The sequence below is a fragment of the Lepisosteus platostomus genome, chromosome 9 (assembly GCF_059453375.1).
Source record: "Lepisosteus platostomus isolate fLepPlt1 chromosome 9, fLepPlt1.hap1, whole genome shotgun sequence".
Taxonomy (NCBI): domain Eukaryota; kingdom Metazoa; phylum Chordata; class Actinopteri; order Semionotiformes; family Lepisosteidae; genus Lepisosteus; species Lepisosteus platostomus.
The window spans coordinates 7,090,078-7,109,477 of record NC_142619.1 but is presented as its reverse complement, the minus strand read 5'-3'; the positions used below and the strand labels follow the sequence as shown (position 1 = coordinate 7,109,477).

General features: G+C 38.2%; 1 protein-coding gene across 1 annotated transcript in view; it reads left to right on the top strand.

The window, feature by feature from the left end:
* Window positions 1-9,186: 9,186 nt before the first annotated feature.
* The window catches only part of kcnq1.2 (potassium voltage-gated channel, KQT-like subfamily, member 1.2), a 286,806-nt gene continuing 276,592 nt past the window's right edge, over window positions 9,187-19,400 (top strand). Inside the window, exon 1 of the mRNA XM_088646719.1 lies at window positions 9,187-9,765. Within this exon, the coding sequence (XP_088502845.1) occupies window positions 9,359-9,765 (407 nt within the window). The 5' untranslated portion in view covers window positions 9,187-9,358. The remainder of the gene's footprint in view (window positions 9,766-19,400) is intronic.

The following is a 19,400-nucleotide window of genomic DNA, read 5'->3' as shown; positions in this document are numbered from 1 at the left end:
TGGATCATCAGGAAAAATATAAACCTCTACCTTCCCTAAAATTAACTACTATACCACACGTCTGCCTTAGGCTATTTTGGGAAACAAGAACATAATATGAAAAAATCCACAAATTATTTTAAATCTCTGAAATCGACGCAGAGTCATTTTGATCGGTAATTTTTCTTAATATTTGTATCTATTTTGACACTGTTGCTGTGAAATTAATTCAGCGTGAGAATGGAGTGGCAGAGTTCCACACGCGTCTACCCGTAGTCGCCCAAACGGAATACTAATAGTTTCACATAGTGCTTAATTGACCAACAGCCTGGGGTGTTTGAATTTTCACGTGGGTGGTAGATTTATTTATTGTATATAAGGGGTGTTGGGTGGTAACTATTTGCTAGTATTTTTTTGGGGGGTGTAGGTAGCTAATAGCAATGGTAGTAGCATCTGTGTAAGAAGGTATTTAAGAATGGTTAGCTGCCTTATGTTAGGTATAGGGTTAAACAAGTTATGAACAATCCAAAACTTAAGGTCTAGCAGAGTATGGAGTGACTTATGTGTGGAGGTACCCAGAGCCTTGCTATTGCAAATGGAGACTGCCCACAAAAGGTAACATGACTGCAGTATAGCTTATTTAATTGCTAATACTATTGCTAATTGATTTGGCGGCTGTTATCTAGCAGTTTCTTGAACTCCCCTTGTAACCTTTAGTTTATATTTTGCTTGTCTGAGTGTGTTGTATTGCCTCTGCTAGTTTCTTTGAGATTTTGATTACTTGAATTGGGTGTCCCTGTAGTCTTCTGTTCAAAATATGTAATGATTGGAGTCTCTTATCTGGCTATTGCTTTGATCCTGAACAGTACAGTAAATGTCTCTAGCTTCTTTGTTGCCAGCAGAATTAGCTTTCTTTATAATGTGATTAGAATATTAATTGTAATATTTTAAATCAGGTCTTCCCTATGTGTTTCACAATTTAACTGTCTTGCATTTGCCTTTTCTTGTCTGCATACACTGACAAGATGTAAATACTGTAGGTCCTGCTTAAATGAACTCGTGCAGCTTATTGATAAGACTACCTGTTTTATGAATTCTGAGTTCTTGGCAATGTCTGCAGTGTAGTGTGAGGAGGCCTCAGCCCCATGGTATGGCCTGTTAATTTAAAAGCTGCAGAATGAGGGTTGAGTGTGAGACTAGTTCAGCAGATGGAAATGGTCCATATTGTCCCTGAGAAAAGACAAACGAGTGAGTTATGATCCCAGGGGGGTTCCAAACTGGCCTCTTTCTCTTGCACAACTGTTAAGACACACAAAGGAAAGATTGTGCTTTGGTAGTGTTAGGTTGGTCAAGGAACATAATGTAGTGTGACCCAGGGTTGTTACAGTACCATAACTAGTCATAAGCCATTGACATCAGCCTTTTCTTTTCTGGTAAGTTTCTCCCTTCCAGAACAGTCAGTTTGGGACCTTTTCTGTGTCATTGGCTTGTGAATATGGTGCTTGACAAACTACAATTCATCAAGTAAATTGGTCTCAAATAGCACTAACCTAAATAACTTAAATATATTGAGAAAAACACTTTATGCAATGATTAAACAGCATGTGCAATAGTTAACATATGGACAGACTGTGAACAAAAGAATATTAGAAGGTTTAAGAGGCAAAAAACTAAAGTCCCGTTTTTCACTTTTGAAATGGGAAAAGAACAATCCTTTGAACTTCTGTGGTGCGTCTCTGAGATAACATGCAGCTTATTTCTTGGACCGCATAAAGGAAATAACTGCAGTATTGTCAATTTTACCAAAATGTTTAGCAGAGAGGAAATTAACATGTTAGGATGAGTAAAGGAAGATTTGTCTATTAACTTGAGCAGTAGAAGTACTAGTTACTGAAGTGTCTGAAAACAATTTGATCAGACCTTGGAGATTTATGGACAACATCTTCTTTAGATTAGTAACTGTTCCAGAAATATCTTAAGATATCCCCAAAAACCTAAATTTCTGTTGAACTGGAGCACTTACCCATAGAAGTGTAGCAAAGACTTTGCTCTTTGCATGCAAGTCTATGGAAGCACCTATAATTTATCTGGAATTAGGATCCAAGCAGCAACAGCAGTGGATAGAATGAGTTCATGTGGTGTGTTTCCTTAATATTTTTAGAAGGCTCTTGATGGTGTTCTTCGTAAGACCCTCTTGCATGCTATAAGCAATAGGGTCAGAGTGATAATTCAGTATCTGGAATGGTGAACTGGTTAAGTAAAATAGGAAAGAGTGCAGAGAAGGAAGTGATTTCCCAGTGGAATTGAGCTGCTGTACAATGGTAAGCCCTGAGTTTGAAAAAGCTGCTAGGGGGGGAGGGACTTGCTTGACTAGGTACGTCAATGCAAGACAAAATCAGTACTAGATGGGTGTGCCATAGGGAGCATTGTTGCCACTGGAGGTTTTGCTGTCATAGGTGAGAACTTTCCTTGGGGCCTAATTCCTATTAGCTGTACCCCAGTATGTGGATAGGATGCATTGTTGTGGAGGGTGCTGCCTTTCTGATGAGATGTTAACTTCAGCTCCCCGATGTAGTCAAAGTTTCAAGACAATGTTTGGAAAAAATAAGAGTATTAACACCAGAGTTGTGGTTCAATTCCACTTTAAATTTGTAAGTCCAGGATAACTCAACTCAAGTTCCCAACTGATAATTCCTCCTGGATCTACCTGGTCTGCTATGCTATGGAACATAGTCTGCCAAGCATCCCCCCTTGTGTGCTTTGTGATCCTTTGGGGTTAAAAGTTTGCATAAATGTAAGTAATTATTGACATTTTAGACAATGAGAAGTTAAAAAAGCAGCATACACTATTGGTATATATCAGTCAAAAGATGTTTAATTATTACAAAGTAACAGATCTTGCATAGAATAGTGTACAGTACAATTGTTGTATCCATGTTACCCAAAAGAGAAGTATGATTTTAGGGGTGTTCTGTAAAGCATGCATTAGTACATTATTGACATGGTTTTAGTGCAATGTCTTATAAGTAAAGCATTTGGGGTATGTATTCACAACAATGGACTGAACTGGGATTCTAGGTTTTCTCCAAGGGTGGTCCAGCAGTTGTTACTGTACATGTCACTCCTAAAAAGAGGCTTTTAAGTAGTTTGTATGCAACCCCCACCCCCAAGACAGAAGGTGCTTTTTACTACAAGGTTGTTGGGGTCTGGAACAAGCTTCCATGGAATAAGAAAATTGGTTGCATGAGATCAAACAATCCTCACATCAGTTAGCTACTATCAAATGAGCTGGAGAGCTACAGTATCTCGCTAGATAATCTTTCTATTACAATGTGCTGGGCACATCAGAAAAGATTGCAGGTTAAGAAAAGGAAGTTAACCAAAATAGAGAATTCGCCCCCCAAAATAAACTGCCCGTGACAAACTTCGAAGCTGGTGATGGTACTGTATACAGTACGTACGTTTTATTGTGAGAATTGCGCACTCGTCTTTGTAAAACTGTGGTACACAGTGACTCGCCTGTAGTTATAACCTAAAGTTAGCATTTCGACGAGTTTTACCAGACAAAACGGGTGCAATGTCCAATAAGCACTAAAATGAAATGCTGTGCAGCTTCCTACAGTAGTTCGATGCATCAGGTACGAACACAACGCGCTGAAAAGATCTGTCCGCATGCGTTCTCTAACGTTTATCAACATCAGCAGCTGCTGATTTAGAAGATAGAAATATTACACAAGAGACCGCATGAGGAGAGGGAGGGAGATAGTGTATACAACGAAGACTGCCTGGGATGATCTTTGTTTCGCTCTCCACGGTCCTGAACTGATGATTTCTCCCGTTCTCAGTTTAGTCTTGTCCTGTTCCTGCGGTAGGCGAATCATGTTTTCAGCCTCCGGAATTTGTTAAAGACACGGAAGAAGGTAAATCCGTTTTCTAATAATTTATACTGTATATCTTAGATGTGGATATAATGCGTTTAAGAAAATGCGATAACTGATGTGATATACAGTAATTTTTGAGCAATTACCGTACAGTACGTGTGCAGGTATACAGTATTTATACGTTTTTCACGTTTCGCTTTGTGCCTTGTTCAAACTTTTTAATGTACAGTATAATTCACTATAAAAACCCAATCAACCGAAATAAAGCTACAATCCGGTTCATTTAGCATTAATTCGTGAACTAGTAAAGTTAGCTTTTTCTAGTGGCACACACGATTTTACATTAATTCAAAGATGAGAATACATTCACTGCCAGTTAACTCATCTTAATCTTGCATTCACCATCCATCGCATAACGTCATCAAATACATCACGGGGGATTTAGTTTTAAGCATATTGTTTGCGAGCTATAAATCCTGGAATGAAAACTCGTTTGATTTTAAAATGATTGACATGATACGGTTATTTCGCTAGTATACCGCTATTTTTTCTGCAGCACGAATAAACGAAATAAACAAGAACTTAGAACCGGTTAATCTTTGTTTTAACGAGAAAGCATTTGGGCAACGCTACAGTATGTACTGGCGATAATACAACGGTTTGCTCGAAATCGGTAACCATTGATATCTGTAGCTAGTAAAATTTTAGTTAACTACTATCTCCATCGAGGAACATCTTACAGTAGATGTGACCCTCTCAATTAAAAAGTCATATCCAAATGTGTTTATGGGTATTTCTGTTATTGGTTTTTTCAATTGTTTAAAGGCAAAAACCGTTCCTACATACTGCTATAAAGATTTTAAAATTATTTTCCCTCTCAGAACTTCATACTGTAAGTTGCTTGTAGACAATTTAGTTTTGAAAGAATGCTATTGTATCAGGGTAAAGTTGGGAATGGGAAGGTTTTGATTTAACTTTGTGCTAGAAAAGCCATGGTATAGCAGCCATTTGTTATATTTTACATGATTCTATAACTGTGGCGAAGTCAAGATAGTCTTATTTCACTTCAGTAGATTAATGGAAAAATGTTTTCTTTGTTTCAGTTGGTGCTTATTAACCTTGCTGATTAATCGGGGCATTGTATTCGATTGTTTGACAGCCACTTATATTGTAAAAAAAAAAAAACAACAAAAATCGTGCACGGTTTCCAAGGAATCCCTGTTGGAAATGGATCTCGTCTACAGGGTGTCCTTCGCGTGTAATACGGAGAAGAAACCGAATACATATCAAAGAAAGTGTTGCCGTTAGCTGTCATCACAACGGGCAAGTTGCAGGACAGACACGCGAGGGGAAAATTGGTTTCTATTACCTTTATGCCTTCAGTAGTACAGTAAAAACAAGCCATTTGTCTTGTTGAGCCATTGCGTAGTGTTTGGGGGGGGGGGGAAAAAACAGACTTTACAAAGTCGTTTTTGTGCACTTTACATAATTCACTGGAACGGATGACGATTGACCACTTGTTTTGATAAAGTCTCTTATTGATCCAAACATTATTCGTGGTGATCTTGATAAATCAGGGACTACAAGAAAAAATTACCAGGCCTTTTACAAACATTTTATTTTTTAACTTAACATCCTGGTTCTTATATTTGAATGAGTTTTGCTTCGTTGTGCACTTAAGGATTGTCGCATTACAGTAGGCATAAATGGGTCTGATCCTGTCAGGCTAAAAAATACTTCCATTAAACCTCTTTGATCTTTGTTGTACAGTACAAACATCATACAGTATATGAAGTATTCCTGTCTTCATTATTTGGGTTGTATTATACCATTGACTCCTTTTATAACAATGATGTTAAAACTATCACAATTGATCCAGGTTATTCAATACAGAATGGGCCCGCTGATAAGTTGGGAGAAACGGAAGGCAATTTCTATAAGATATAAAAGCTTTTTCTAGATTAATCGTAAAAACTTAGTTGGAGTTTTTCAGCAGTTTAATAATTTGATATTGCATTAAATTGGGATGAATACTGTTTTACATCTGAGATACAAATGCAGTTTTTATCTTCTCTATCAAAACTGATTTATTGTTCCTTTGATACCCCTATAATACATACTGTATGTTGTTGCTCCATTTAGTAGAAGTGAAGAGCCTGTTCTGTATGGTGTACATTAAATGTAGTCCAATTTCAAGTACTATATTAACAAAATTACAAAACTCCCATCCATCCCCTACCCTCTTTGGCTATTTTGTTTTTAATTTGCCTTGATTTGTAGATGCCTGAAATAGTCCTAAATGACAGGTTTTGCAGACTGTCATTTCCTTGTTTTGTTTTTTTGGCAATATCTCTTAGGTTGCATTTCAGCTGTGAGAACTGGATTATCAAGAACACACTCCTTAGTGGATTATAGTCTCTACTTCTTTGTCAGGGAGTAGAACAGCTGCCAAGGATTTCTTTGCATTTTATTTTTAACAAGTTTCTTTTGTGTTGAGCAATTTTTGAATAGTCAATTGCATGTTTTCTTCCTATTGCTCTGCAGTGACTTGGGGGGGCATGTGTGTCTCACTGAAGTTGTTGCAAAGCTTGCAGAGTCCCAGGAAGTTGCAGCAGTTTGTGTCACCAGGAATGGAGAGGGTCCTGATTAATCCCAACCATTCCCCTGCAGGCTCTCTACCTGGGGAATCCTGGTCACAGCTGATGAATGACAAGACCCAGACTTCAACTTTCAATGTTTGAGACCTAGAGCACAACCAGCATTAAGAGTGAGTGCTTTTATTGGTTGGATCCCTTCACAATTTCTGAATATGAGACTGTTTTTTTGGGAACCATTTTTTTTTTGTGGGTAGGTAATGGTAGGCACCTAGAAAAACTCCAAATACCCATCCCTACCTAGAATGAGAACATACCCCATACTTGCAAATCTTCAAAAATCAAAAGCATAAGAATGTATTTTTTTTTTTGCCCTCATACATCAGAAACTTTTGTGATGTATGTAACATTTTGTTACTGATTACCAGAAATAAACAGGCAGGTCTCTAGTTCCACAAATCTGGGCTGTGGAAAGTACCAGAAACAAAATATATTCCAAAAAGGACAGTGCTCATAGGTGCCAGGAAAGCATGCCAGCTGATTGCTAGTGCAGGGCTATCATATTCCCAGTTGGTGCAGTACCTGTGCCAACTTCTTTTTTTTTTTGTGAAGTACTGTAGTTTCAGTTGAGAAATTGAGGTGGTTGTGGAAGGCAGGGGAATATTTCCCTCAAGTTTTTTTTAATTTCAGAAGAGCCATTTTTGTTATACCAAACAACATTTCTACTTTTGTGTAGGAGGAGTCTTCCTACACATCTGACTTGAGTCATGCATGTTACAGGCTGTGAAGCCCCCTGCAGGATATTCAGCAGTGATTGGAGAAGCGCGTTCCTCACCAAAAGCAATAGCACTTGGTTGGTTGTTTTACAGTATGGTATTTGGGGAAATCCTGGACAATTATCAGCAGCTATATCACCCTGCAACTAGCAATTTGCACCCACTGAAGCTCAGCAGATGTGAGTCTGGCCAGTATTTGGATGGGAGACCTTCGGGGAAAGCTAAGGTTGCTGCTTGAAAAGATGTTAGTTGGACCAGTAAGTGCAATCACCATGTGGTTTACTGTATGTGGGTCCTAATGCCCCTTTATAGTGATGGGGATACTATACTGTAAAAAAGGTGCCATCCTTTGGATGAGATATAAAACCAAGGTCCTGACTCTCCATTGCCATTTAAAATCCCAGGCCATTTCCCTAAAATAATAGAGGTATTACCTCAATGTCCTGGCCAAATTTCACCCTGGCCCCTAGGAATCATAGCTTCTTAATCTCATCTCTGAGTTGGCTTCATCACTCTGTTCTCCTCCCCACTGATAGCTGATGAATGTACTGGTGCTTTTTGGCTGTGATCACATCATCCAGGTGGTAGCTACATATTGGTGGTGTAGGAAAGTCCCTATTACCTGTGAAGTGCTTTGAGTGGAGTGTCCAGAAAACTGGTATATACCATAAGTGTAAGGAATTATTAGTCTATTTGCTACTAGAAGAAGTCTACTATCCAGATGGGAATAACAAAGAAAAGCCTACTGTATATATTTGCTGGTGTGTAGTGCTGTTTATACTGTATGAGTATTTATTGGTGAGGCTGGAAGGTAGCAGAGAATGTAACTGAAACATTAGCTTAGGTTGAATGTTCTTTAAGGAGTAACTGGTGGACATCCAATTACTCTTCCTCTGAAACACCAGGGTGCCATGTAGCTGTGAGGTGGGGAGATGGTCTATACTATACTCCATAAAATATATACTAGCTACCCTCAGGTATGTTTTAGAAAATTGGATTAAACAACAAATGTTTATCCACGATGGTTTTTGTTTGAGAGGTGTGATTGTTAGTAAGGTACTGATGTCTTTGTGATTTCTGTATGTAGGCCTTTAAGAGCTTGTTTAATTAAAACAAGGCTCCAACTCCACGTATAGCAGTTCGTAGAAAGATTGTCTTTGGGATTTATTGTACTGTCTTAGACATCTTAGCTTTATAACAATCCTGTGCTGTAAATCAACTTTTGTGGACTAAGGATTTTATTGCAGTTGGCCACCCAACATCCAAGACGCACGGAAGAGGGATTTTTGTGAGGGGCTCTTGATAATCTCAATTTGGGGTCCTCCCAAGTGGGTTCTTTTGCACTACAATTTTTGAATTACTCGGTATTTTAGGAACACGCAGCGAGTGGATTTTTAAGTTCTAAACCACTAACACGAAGTGATCTCAAGTGAGGTGGTGTGAACTCAAGCTTGGCCTGTCTTTTGAAGTCTCTGCTGGTGCTGGCCTGTCAGTCACCAAAAGCCCTTTGTGATAATTGTCTGAGTGCAAATCGCATCAATTTTCTCATTTGTTAAACTACAGTGCTTGTTATGCTCCCTTCTTTTAATCTGATCAACTGGAAATTATCAAAAAAATTCAAAGAACTATGCAAAATAGTCATCTTTTGAAATGAAGCAGTTCCAATATGTTATGAGCATCAGCAATCTGAACATGTCCACTGGTGTTTTCTGCTATTAGAACAATTTATAAAAGCATTTGTCTTGTGACTGAGTAAGTAACCTTTGACTAGCAGGTGATAATGCTGACAGGTGAAATTTACTAGTTTATATAGTCAGATCTGTGCACAGATTCACTGTAATTATAATAATTATGTATTAATACAATATTGTCTTCCATAAAGGTCATAATAGGATGTACAGCTTTTGGTTCTTTTAATGATCTGTAATCATTGTGCATCTCTTCCTCTAGGAACACAGTGTGTTTTTGGCATGTGACACATTCTGAAGAGTCCATGTCCTACAAAAGGACTTCTTCCTGCTGTATTCTCAGAGGCAACTTGTTGGCGAAAGTGAGAAACTTCGGCCCCGGTTTCCTCTGAACTGAATCTACCTGACAAGGACTCTGTGGCTTCCCTAATCCTTGCATCATGGGAGATGGGGAGGGTTTCCCCATGTATGATGTTGGCTCCAACAAGGCGGGCAGCACCAGAGCTCAACTCTCGGTCCAAGTGACGGGCCCCAATGGCCATTCCAGAAATGCTCAGAGTCCGGAGACGAGCAGGGAGCCTGCTGACATGCGGTACTCTCCTGTTTCACTGGAACAGGACCCTGCGGTGAATAATGGATCAGGCATTCCCTCTAGCCCGCAGACGGACACAAAGGACCCAGCCTTCCAGATCGACAGCCAGTGCTCATCAGCCAGTGAGCTCCGCAGGAACTACTCTCCCAAGCACTTCCACCATCCTTACCTGACCAAAACTAGCATGCAGGGGGATGTCTACAACTTCCTTGAGCGACCGAGTGGACTGAAATGCTTCCTGTATCATTTTACAGTGTAAGTAAACCTCAGGTGTTCATTTTCTCTCTGCCATTACAGACATTCTGTAATATTTCAGAAAAACAAACATGGCACTTATCACTTTGACTTATTGTCACAAGTTGGTTGTGCTGTGGGGTATTCAATACCTTGCTTGGTGTTTTTTTTTGTAAAATGTGAAAGCCCAAGTGCTGAGGTAAAAGTGAAATTAATTGATAAATGAAACTTACATTTGTATGAGATTAACTGCATTTCAAGACAAAGTTCAGTGAAAAGAACTGGAGGTTGTAGAGCAAATGAGGAAATTAAACTAGAATGACTTAAAATTGCAGGGTTGTTTTGACATGAGTCAGTTACTTGTACTTAAGTATAATCAATATACTGTATACTCCCACCCTTATACTGCTTTGCAAAATAGAAAGTTAAAATGGAAAATTGAAATTTGTGTATTATGACCATTAACAAGTTGCCTAAGGCCTTCACTAGACTTGCCTAATACTACAAAAACTATTAAAGAATTGTTTTTGGGTAAAAATGATCCACATTTGCCTTTTAATAATTGCTTACACTTTTATAGCGCTTTTCTGGACACTCCACTCAAAGCGCTTTACAGGTAATGGGGACTCCCCTCCACCACCACCACCCCCACCAATGTGCAGCCACCTGGAGGATGCTTTAAGCAGTCTTTAATTCCCATTGATCAGAATCATCAAAAACAAGATCATATAAACTCAAGAAACTATGCATGAGCAGTCAAGTGCTGCAGCAGCTAATCTGATGCATTCTACCAATCCAATATAATTGCTGGATTGTTACTTCCTTTAACATTATTAGTTTCTTTCTAATCCCTACTGTACATCTAAAAGGATATTTGTTGACCTGCAGAATTCAAATCTAGTAGGATTAGTAGTTAATGTGACAAAGTTCCTATAATTCCATTTGAAGATTGTCATAGAATTATAGTATTTCTGCATGAAGAATAAAAAACATTGTTCTGTTCTGTAGTGCAGTTGTCAAATGCTCAAAGATACCCCACTTTCATTCTTGTGGTAAGAATGTAGAATCACTCTTATATTGGACTTCTTATGAACTAAATTTGTATTACTATCAATGCCATTCTTTTTGATAAATGTTATTTTTGTAAATGAGACCGTAGCTCATAGAAATGATCCATGTCCATATTTTTCAAGGTGAAAAGAACAAAAAGGTCCCCTAAAAGATGGAAAATTGTCAATGTCCTCAGAAAAGTCTCTAATTTTATCACTCTAAATTGCTGTAATCTGTTGGAGCAGAAAAGTAGCATTTTGCTAAACCTCAAGTGTTGCAAAATGGGGAGCTATTAAAGGTATCATTACATCAAATTGAGTGTAAACGTTTGTTCCAGCCTGATTAAATACTCTGTAAACTTGGTGGTTCCTCTCCACATGTATGCAACATTCAAATAGTGCCGTCAGTCACCATTTCTTTTGACTCCTGCATTTTTTAAAAAACATTCATAGTGATCCCGTTAAGTTTCTTACTGGACCAATATTCACTCCTGATCCTAGATACTGTAACTGTAGACCATGGTTTTTTTTTTAGGTAACCTAAAATCCTCAGTGAGTAACAACCTGGAAATTGTTAATAGACAAATGAAGTGAACAATTCAAATCAAGTCCGTAAATCAAGTTCAGGAGGAATGGAAACCAGCTGACATGTCTGGCTTCTCCCAAAATTCAGGAATAAATGTGTTTTCTAAGCTTAGAACAATGGTTCCTGGTCCTGGTGATACACCTGCTGGCTTTCATTCCATCCCACTTTCATTAGGTAATTGAATCCTTGCTTGATCTAAGAAGTTGCTTCCATTGAATATTTGCATTTTGTTTTGAGTCACAAGATTGGGGGTTTTATTTCACTTACAAAATACAATGGTTAAAGCTCCTACATGTTTAAGGGCTGAGCACAAGCAGTTCAAATGAATCTTACTTGACCTAATACACTAAGTCACTGGAGGGTTTGATTGACAAACTGAGGTTTGGACTGGAACAAATACCAACAGGTGTATGGGTCATTAGGATCGGGGGGGGGGGAAAAACTAACCGTGATCACCACTGTTGGTCAGGTGTGTGTGTATAGTGTACTAGTCACACATTACGAATATTTCTAGCTATGAATCTAGTCTGTGAGAATAATGTTGGGATTGAAACTCATGGTCCAATTAAATAAACACTGCATTATTCTATAGTTCTATGGTTCCTTAGTCAAGTAAAGGTTTGATCTTGGTGAAGAGTCATTGCAGAAAAAGAAAAGGTCATATCTAGTCTTCTCTTTTATAGAGCCTCTACATTGAATTGGAAACATGTTCTAATGCAAGCTCATCCAATTTAATAGGATCTGTTTTTTTTTTTTAAATAGCCTGTAGTCTTTTACTGAGGTTATAGGTCACATTTACTGGGCTCGGTGTAGGTTACAGCTAATATGGGCAGGTGTAAACAATGTGTTTGTTTACTGTAACAGAAGTAGCATTGTCATTAATTGAGCTGTGTTCATGTCCAGGGCTGCCCTTAGGTGGTTATTTTAATCCTATTAAACTGACCTCTTCTTAAGGCAGGTCTCTTACACTCATTAGAATGTTATTGGGTCTCATTCATGAAATCTCAACTCATTATATACATTATACTGTACAAATGCTAGGTCAATCCATTTGTTTTCTAAATTGCTTTATCCAGTACAGGATTGCGTGAAAGCCAGAGCCTAACCTAGCAAGCAAAGAGCTCAAAGTAGGATACACTCTGGATGGGACAAAGTGTAATTTTTACAAATCATTGTATGACCTAATGCTATTTACAGTTTAAATAGTGAGCAGCTAGGTTTTTTTTCCATGGGATAAGAAATTTACTATTTTTTATAAAAATGTAAGGTGGCTATTTATACAGAAAGAAGCATAAGGTTTCATTTCACACCTCTTCACCTATCCTGACTTCACACTACCTGATTAGCCACTCTGTCCCCTGCTCCCGCCTCTCGCTCCTCCTCTCTCTCAGCTTTTGTTCTTCTATGCTACATTCTTTGCTTACTGCCCTGTCCTTCTCACACCTGAAGAAGGCTCCATGGCCAAAACTTTTTTTTAGCATAGGATAAACCTATTACTTGTTCCTTTGCAGCCTATGTATGCCAACGCAGCTACCCACCTGAACTACATTGATATAGTTGCAACATCTCCTGCTTAAGTAATGAATTCTACTGGTAGTAACTAGTGTACAGTATGTGGAAGTGGTCTGTTCTAGAACTTCCATCTTTATTTCTGTTCTGTATGATCTATCTGCATTGTCCCATTTGGACTGCAGTGGCTACACCATGAGAAACCCCAGGAAGAAATTCTCCACCTTAGAATGTTTGTAGCTTTGAATATGATCTGAAGGCTATAAAAAAAGCTACAATATTCACAGCTGAGAGGCTGATTGGCTCTCTTGTTGACTAGAGAACATCTGAGGTGACAGCACAGTGTTTTATTTAAGGTATATGTACTGCAGTTCGGTTTCATTAACATAACTACTTTATTAACCCTATACAATTTCTTGAATTAGGAATTTGTCTTCTCGCATACTTCAGCTTGCTCTCCATGAGACGGACGGGGAGGGTGAGAAGCTTGGGGTGAGAGTGTAGGGTCAGCCATTGTACAGCAGTTAAGGGCCTTGCTCAGGGGCCCAATGGAGTAGGATTCCTCTACCGGCTGCGGGATTTGAACCAGCAAGCTTCCAGTCACAGGCGGAGATCCTTAGCCACAGAGCCACTGGTCCATCCCATTAGCCAGTTACTTACAGTATGTCATGCTGTTGAACATAATCTACTCTAGAGTAGATGGTTGTTTCCCAAGTGTTACAGTATGGCAATATCCAGTTAATATTCAGACCCATAATTAGCTGATACAGTAGATCTTATTTTGATGTCTGTTTATAAAAGATGGGATGTCAACCTTTGCAACACCAAATAAGAAAAGCATAGATGTTTAACTAGTTTTCATTGCTGACCTTTTAGTATGTGTAGTTTCACAATTCCAAAGCAACCCAAATTGTGATTCAGATTTTTTTCTTGTAGAGAACAGATATTGAAGGAAAATGTACAGTACTTTGCCTATCATTTCTTCTCACAGCTCCAGCATCTTTTCAGGATCATGATGTCAAGGAATTAGTAAGAAGTGAGCCGATTAGACTAGTTTTCAAAGTTCCTATCTGGCTATACTTTATACAGTACCTTTCAATTTGAAGAACCATGTGGACTGTCACAAGCTAATGAGCAAGCCCTTCATCAAATAGAAAACGTGTATTGTGATGGAAATCTGTATAGCCAAGGGTTATTGTTTTGTTTTTTGCTTTAGGTTTCAAGCCACCCCTTTAGATGGTAATTGAGACTATCATATTTCATCGATTTGAATGGAGCTGGAACCCAGACGATTACAAAATTAAACCTCTGTGATAGCTGCACTTCAAGGCTCCTTTGAGTAACTCTTAAGGGTCAATGGGTATCTGTAGTGGCGGCTATATACAGTACCTAGACAGGCTGCCAAAGCAATATTTGAACATCTCGGGCAGATAAGATGGCTTTTCATTAAGCATGACGGACTAATAAAGGTGTTCATTAAGATCTCTAGTGCAGAGTTTTCTTATGGACCAATCTTGTCATGGGTTTGCCAGTTTTATTAGTCAATCATTGTGATGAGTTTGGTCTGTGCTTCCTGGTTTTAGGGATGCTCTACATCACTTTATAAAGAATTTTACAGAATAAGGCACTGCTGTCCACCCAAAGAAGTAAAAAAATGAACATCTTTCTTTACTCTATTTCTGTTATCTTATGCAAAGTTTTGATTGACAGAATACTCACTGTCATATTAATGTGGCTTTAAATGTGACAGAAGCACGCTTGCAACACTTGTTTTAAATGTGAACGTCTGATCACCAAAGCAGGCAATCTGTGCTTGATTTATTCTGTTTACTTGTGCTCATTTTTTGTTTCAATGATGTCTAAGCACAAATGATACACAACACTTACCCTCAATTATTCATTTATTAAAACTCGGATGCATATGAATCACAAGTACATTTCAGATGGGTCTATATTTAATCCAGCTAAGCTCACACACGGCTTGGAATAACTTGCATTCTGAGACCACAATCTGCTCAAGCGGAATTGAACTTAATAGTCAAAGCTTGGTAGCTGTATTACCTTAAATGCCTAAGCTTGAGCCTTTGTACACAACACAGTAAAAACAAATGAAACAAACTGTTAAGGACAAGAGTAAGAGTTCACCTGTTAAATGTATTTGTATTCAGAATGTATGAAAATGACATGGCAAGGAACAAATTACTTGAATGTATGACTGATAGGCTGCTTCCAAGGGCACATAATTGTTTTACTGTAAATAGCCATACTGGATGTCAGTTATTTAATTGATTATTGGTGATGGGTGCAAAAAAGCTCATTCTCACACAGGAGTAATTAATCTATTTTATTTGGTATTAAAGAGGTGTACAAGGTACTATGGTGCTGTTTATGAGTTTTATGATGATGCTTAAACAGTCCTGCAATTGAGTCTCTTGCTCTTACTTTCAATTGGCATTGTAGCATCTGAACCTTGGGATCACTCTAGGAAAGGCAAGGCTGTACTGCCTTCATGATGCACAAAAACTTTAAAAGGCAGATTCTGGTTTGCAGGCGAGTGAGCTCTGGCTGCTACTGCTACACCTCCACCTTATTCTTTGATTACTTTTTCTGTTTTGTTTTGGATGTTCAGTCTTTCTCCTTATTTCTTCATACTGTCACCTGTGAGCACTAATGCTGCTTGCATGATCAGTTAGGAACTTCCTTTTAACTCTTTCTCAATTCTGTTTCTGCCTGAATACCTGACTTATTTTTTTTGTTGCCCTCTGGCTTGAGATTTCCGCTGGATTCTGTATGTGTTTGCTGTCATGGTTTATAGTCATTGTCAGCTATGGGTGTCTCTTCTAATGGAGAATACCTTAGTGTTTAAAATAATCCAGTGATGCTGTTTTATTGATACAGCTAATCCAAAGCAAATGATCTGTTTATGGTTACCATGATGAATCACTTCCTTTGTTACTATACACTGATACAGAATTACTCCCACAGTGGGAGATTGCTGTGCAACTGTCCATATCTGGTGGCAACATAGTCTATACAATCATAATATTTCTAGATGGCAGTTTTCTGCACTATTTTATCCCATTGGCTCTGGCATTCATATGAGGTGCATATTGTATATTGTAACTAATTGGTCTCCCTGCACTAGCTGGGCATGTGCTGCCTCTAGGCTACACCAGATTTTGGGTTATTCCCTATAGGTAGGGCAATATTAAAGTCTTGCACCTCTGGTCAGGGTACTGATTTTTCGGTTATAAATCACTTAGATCTTATCTAACATTCTGCACAGGAATTATACTTGGAATCTTTTGAGCACTGAGTTCTATCTTTTGTTGGTATGTCTGCTTTTCAATCCGTTTAATAAATCTCCTTACTGACATTGCATTTGGTTTTTTTTTGATATACCACTAATGTTTCTATTTTATTCCAGAATGTAACAATAGAATGCTTTAACAACCATGTTTTCTCTTTAGAAATACTGTGAAAGATTGATACAGTATCACCATGATACAATCATTTGAACCAATCAAGGAAAGTTGGTACAGTATATATTCTAATAAGCATTACTTAGTGTAAAGTGTCTACTGTATATTGGGGGTCACTGTGTGGTAATCTAGGAAGACTGGAATATTTGAATTAACTCTCAGTAACAAACCTGTTTGAGATTATGCCCCTAAAATGTTAAAACCAGACAATACAAAGTAAGAAAATTGGCAGTAACTGAGCAATTATGAAAAGTAGTAAAATAGTTGAATGAAAAAGCAGAATCAGTAGCTCAGACAAATCTGGTAGAAACTCGGTTGAAGAACTAAAACTTTGCAGCTGTAAAACAAAAGTGAAGAGACAGATATAGCAGAGTACCACTGGACCACCTTTCTCATTTTGTGCGACCTAGTTTTCCCCAAAGGGAAAAGCCAATGAAAGAACTATTAGCTCAAACCCAAGACCTTATTTTTCCTCCTACCACTAATAATAAAAAGACCGAAATTGAGGGAATTCAACTGCTAAAGCGATATAGATCTGAGAACTGAGCGTATCCCAAACTGTCTTGGTGTCGAGCAAAGTCCTATGAAATAAAGAAGATCCCAGGCTCTCTACAGCATGGTTACACGCAATGGTGAAGGAAATAAACATTATTTTTTAGTGTGACTAAGTCTCCTACTACTGTACATCAATGCATGTCATTGTTTCTTTGCAGTGATCACGTCACTACTACAGTACGTCTTTCTGGTTTTGTGGGAATAGTTTGGCAGATGAGATTCCAAAAAACTATTTAGTGACACTATATGGCATACTGTACATCATGCTAGTGGCTCTTTATAATGACACCCTAGCATACATTAGTCTGTCTGGTTCCTACAAAAAATTTGTGTATGGTTTCTAGCTCTTAATCTAAATCTGATATTAATCTAGTATCTAAAATCTGATGATTCAGTACTTCTTAATGTTACAGAAGACAAGACTGTGCACAATGGGTGATAGTTTTGAAGAGCTCGCTACTCCAGTCCCTTAGCGACATTAAAAATGGATCTTTTCAAAAAGTCATTCATTTGGTGTACTTCAAATTGTACCAATACAATTGAACCAACTTTATTCAGTTTGGTAAAGGTTGTTTACACAATTAACAATGATATATAATTGTTACAGGCTGAAATACAGTAGGAGACAGGTGTTTAAGAAGCTAAGTAAAGCTTGTAATGCCTGCCAATGTCAACATTTCAGGCTTCAAGGCTGAAGTGATGTTTGCTGAGATGTAGGGAGTCCAGAGTCTGCGAAGCATTTGAAGTTTACTTTAATTGTTTATGGCAAAACATAACTAAGAGTCAACCATCCAGGAACACACAATGTAAGATGAGATCAAGAAAAGGAAAATAGAAAAGGCTTAGACCACAAGAGGAGAAGAGATGGAACTTCTCACTTGTGCGAGGTGAGAGTGCCTACAGTAGTTCATGATCATCTGGGGAAGAGAAATGATTGGAGCTGCTGTCCATATTTAAACCTTACTCGAGAGTTTTTAGGGATCTTGGGTTTCCTGAGTAAAGAATACTTTGGTTTAAGACAGCCTTCCCTGGGGTGCATTTTTAGGACAGTGAGATTAGTCTCCCATTTACTTTGGTGCATTCAGGTTTGTGGGAACTTTTACCTGTAGATTGAATTGCATATAAATTAGAAGATGGCTTCTCTTTGGCCTCTAGGCATTAAAGAGACAGACACTCAGTAGCACCCTGTGGTTTTCTGGGTGGCTTAGATGTAGGACATTACAGTAACTTGTAATTAATTTGATATATATATATAGTGTATAATGCTTTTCTGGACACTCCAATCAAAGTGTTTTACAGGTAATGGGGACTCACCTTCACCACCACCAATGTGTAGCCCCCACCTAGATAATGTGAAAAGTGCACTGATAGGCTCACTACAGATCAGCTATCAGTAGGGAGGAGAGCAGTGATGAAGCTAATTCATAGATGGGGAATATTAGGAGGGCATGAATGGTAATGGAATGAACCAAAGTCAAGACCTCCACTTTACATTACATCTGAAGGATGGTGCATTTTTACAGTATAGTGTCCCCATCGCTCTACTGGGGCATTAGGACCCACACAGACTGCAGGTAGAGCTCCCCCTACTGGCTCCACTAACACCTAAGATCTCTTCCAGCGGCATCCTTAGTTTTTCCCAGGATGTCTCCCATCCACCTACTGGCCAGGCTCACATGCTTAGCCTCAGTGTTTTGCCAGGTGGGAGTTGTGGGATGATATACAGTAGCTGCTGACGAGTTATGTTGCTTGTGTGTAGTGTGTCACTGTCTTTTTTTTTTGTGCCAGAGACCAAAGAATTCACATACTGTACCTCTAATAAAAACTAAATCCTTAGATGCTGGGGATTATGAATATTTATTTTATTGACTAATTGGCTTGGTCAATTCCTGATTTTCTCAATTTTTGTAATCCACTGTTTATAACATAATTATAAAGTGCCATTACAAAACACATGGATGCTGTACATTGTGATAAAGAAAAAGTACAATATAAGTGTACAGGTTTAAATTGATAGAATGTAGGGTAGTAAGACAGGCACAAATACTTTTATATGTAAGTACTGTACTTATAATATTGTCCTCCAGTGCTGTGTTAGTCCTGCTAACGAGGTAAAATTTTGGGTTCCTACTTTACGTAACATTGAAAGTAAAGATCTCATTAAAAGTTTGTATACAGTACATGAAACATTAAAATAATCCACCAGTGCATATTGGAATCAATAGCATTTGTTTTCTTAATGCTTTTCAGCATGCATTATTTTATAATTGGCAGTAAGGATGTGAAATCATTAAGATGACTAAATGTTAATTGTCTTAAATCCATACAAAATTATTTGGGGAATATCCCTGCTTTCCCAATTTCACTGTAATATTCCCAATTTATTTTGATTGAATATGTAATAGCATTTAATAAATGCCCACTAATTCTGAGCTTGGAAACCAAAATGGCAGAAATCGTAGGCACAAGAACAAC